The 3,313-nt window shown below is 42.5% G+C and overlaps 1 protein-coding gene across 1 annotated transcript; it reads right to left on the reverse strand.

Moving 5' to 3' along the window:
• Positions 1 to 351: 351 nt before the first annotated feature.
• Positions 352 to 1,053, reverse strand: LOC142246623 (glutamyl-tRNA(Gln) amidotransferase subunit B, mitochondrial-like). The gene has a single exon (XM_075319693.1). It carries the CDS (start codon positions 1,051 to 1,053, stop codon positions 352 to 354), a length of 702 nt encoding a protein of 233 aa, XP_075175808.1.
• Positions 1,054 to 3,313: the final 2,260 nt, after the last annotated feature.

Genomic DNA, 3,313 nt, shown 5'->3' on the forward strand with positions numbered 1-3,313 from the left:
TATACATCTAAACAACAGGCAAAGAAAAATGTATCTGTATATTTTATGATCATCTTAGAGGGAAAAATATTGTTATCCTCAATAAGATAAATTCAGAATCTATAGATTTTGGGCTGCTGGGATTCTATTCATCATCAAGCATTATGCCAGATTAAAGCTGGGACTTTGCCATTCCTTTAAAGGGGTTATCCAGGTTTTTCGCAAATGTCTGCAGTCACTCTATGGCTGCAGACTTGTGAATCCTAACATTGCATCTAGTGATGCCGGCAGATAAATTGAGCGGATATGTGACCCCAAATATGCCATATGCATACTTCCAGCCACATTCTTACCTGATGTGTGCAACCTCACTCAATACAACCTCACACCAAAAGGTTCACCAGGATGATGAACAGAAATGTTTGCATCAACTCTCAACTGGCCCTCTGACATGTTTGCATGACTTGTTTCAAGAGCCTGTAAAATCAGTTGAAGTTCCCGAACGGCTACTGCAGCTTCTCCGCAAGTCATATCAGGTTCCATTACAATTTCCATAAGTCCGATTCCCGCTCTATTCAAGTCAATGAGTGTCTGGTGCATTGTATCATCATGGAGGCTCTTGCCACTGTCTTGATGCAGCTGAACTTGTTTGATTCGCACACACTTCGTTATCATCTGATTCCATGACGCTCCTAATTGATAGCGATAAGTAAGAATTCCATCTACTGCGATTGGGAGTCTCTGTTGAGTAATCTGATAACCCGCCGGCAGGTCAGCATAGAAATAGTGCTTTCGAACAAAAAGGGACTTCTTGTTTATGGTGCAGTTTAGGGCAAGGCCGGTCATCACAGCAGCTTCTACGCATCTCCTGTTGATGGTCGGCAGAGTTCCTGGCAATGATGCATCAAAAAACGATACTGTAGAATTTGGTGGAGCTGCGAATTTAACTTGAGAGCTTGAAAAAAGTTTGGAGGCTGAATTAATCTGTGCATGGATTTCAAGTCCAACGACGCTTTCCCAGGGCAAAGAGCCCGCCTCTCTGGCATGTCTGGTGATGGTGCCCCTCGATGTCATCCTGGCATGGAGCAGGTCTTTGCCACAGTGACTAAACCGCATGAGAAACAAGAAGAAACCACGTCTGCTGTCATGCAGCAAGATGGGCGCCGCCATTACTGTGCGTCACAGGCCAGGTCCTAATCCTATGCCCTAAACTGCACCATAAACAAGAAGTCCCTTTTTGATCGAAAGCACTATTTCTATGCTGACCTGCCGGCGGGGTATCAGATTACTCAACAGAGACTCCCAATCGCAGTAGATGGAATTCTTACTTATCGCTATCAATTAGGAGCGTCATGGAATCAGATGGTAACGAAGTGTGTGCGAATCAAACAAGTTCAGCTGAAACAAGACAGTGGCAAGAGCCTCCATGATGATACAATGCACCAGACACTCATTGACTTGAATAGAGCGGGAATCGGACTTATGGAAATTGTAATGGAACCTGATATGACTTGCGGAGAAGAAGCTGCAGCAGCCGTTCGGGAACTTCAACTGACTTTACAGGCTCTTGAAACAAGTCATGCAAACATGTCAGAGGGCCAGTTGAGAGTTGATGCAAACATTTCTGTTCATCATCCTGGTGAACCTTTTGGTGTGAGGACGGAAGTTAAGAACATTAACAGTGCACACTTTCTAGCAAAAGCAATCGATTATGGAACTCACTCAATATAAGTGAATTGAGTTGGGATGTGCATGTCTAGTCGGAATGTGGCTGCTAGTATGATTATCGCATGCTAGTGGTCATAGTACTGCTTGGTCTAGCTACCGGTATCAGAGAATTCTCATGGCACTCGCTGGCACAATGTGAGGATTCTGTACACTTTAACCCCCAATTCATCAAAGCTTTTACACCATTTGGCATTTTTCACTCCAGTTTTTCCCAGCATCGGCAAAATTGGGTGGAGTTTGGACAGGATGGGGGAGTGGCGACCCCCAATTGTCACATTCATGACGAGCGTCGATATCCGCTATGCCACAATTCCCTGGCTGGAGTAAGATTGTGGTGAGGCGAGGGCCTCATAATGAATCAGGTGACTTGCATTCCACACTGCCACCTCATCTTGATTAGGGATGATCGAATACCTCAAATATTCGGCTTCGCGAATATCCGACGAAAAGGTCGCCGCTATGCGAATATACGATGCGCAATGTAAGTCTATGGGAAGCCTGAATAGTTCCGAATAGTTGATATTTGGGTTTCCCATAGACTTACATTGCATATGGAATATTCACGAATAGTCGAATAGCAGCGATATATTAGGCAAATATTCGCAAAGCCGAAATTTTGAGGTATTCGATCATCCCTAATCTTGATGAATCTGGGGCCAATCGGTGTGACTGTAGATTGGTGGAGTCCAAAACTCTTTTGAGATGGATTTGTAACTAAAATAAACCAGGTTACCCCCCTCACACCTTCTTATTAGTCACATTGATTAAAAATACCAGACCTTATTTCATCTTCCAAATATCTGTTAATCCTAAAGGTTCACATATTTTTGCAACTCACAGATATGTGATATTGGATCATTTTCATCATTCAAAAAACATGTCTAATTTTGTTTTCTTTATCTGTTTTTAGAACTTGTGAAAATCAGATGTAGTGTTAGGTCAAATTTATGTAGAAAGATGGAAAATTCTCAAAGGTTCACAAATTTTCAAGCACCAATGTATGTTGAAATCACTTTAATATTACTAAGACCATGTTTGTATTACAGATCTTCAAAGGGGGTGGATACGAGTTCTACAAGACCCAGCAACACAAGTCTTTTCAGGACAACTGGAGAATTTTTGATTTGCCACAAATCAATTTTTAGGGAAAAAATTCTGCGAAGTTGGCAAATTTGATTTTTTTTTTTTTTTTTTTTAAATTCAGTTATTTCTATTTCTTATGACTCTCTATATGAAATCATAGTCATGCTGTAATATGTAATGAGGCCTTATTTCCTATTTCACAACTTTTACAGTGGGCTTACTGCAAGGTCCCTGCAGTCTGACATGGTTTCCCCTAGCCGCTTCCCTTTTTACTCCTCTCTTGCTTCCTCCACTCTGCTTGTTTCCCTCTTGCTCAATGTGCGTCTAATCGCTTGGACTCCTTCTGATGATAGAACATCCAAACCACTGGTGGACACAGACAGGAAAGGGCTCCTGTGCAAGAACAGTATATGGGCCAGTTGCAACCCAAGAACTCATCAAAATGCACAGTTCCACCTGCTTTGGAGGTAGAAATGGGGCCCCTTCCATCTTGGGTACCAATGATATGTCCGCTCCTGATCCA

Source organism: Anomaloglossus baeobatrachus, chromosome 7 (genome assembly GCF_048569485.1).
Source record: "Anomaloglossus baeobatrachus isolate aAnoBae1 chromosome 7, aAnoBae1.hap1, whole genome shotgun sequence".
Taxonomy (NCBI): Eukaryota; Metazoa; Chordata; class Amphibia; order Anura; family Aromobatidae; genus Anomaloglossus; species Anomaloglossus baeobatrachus.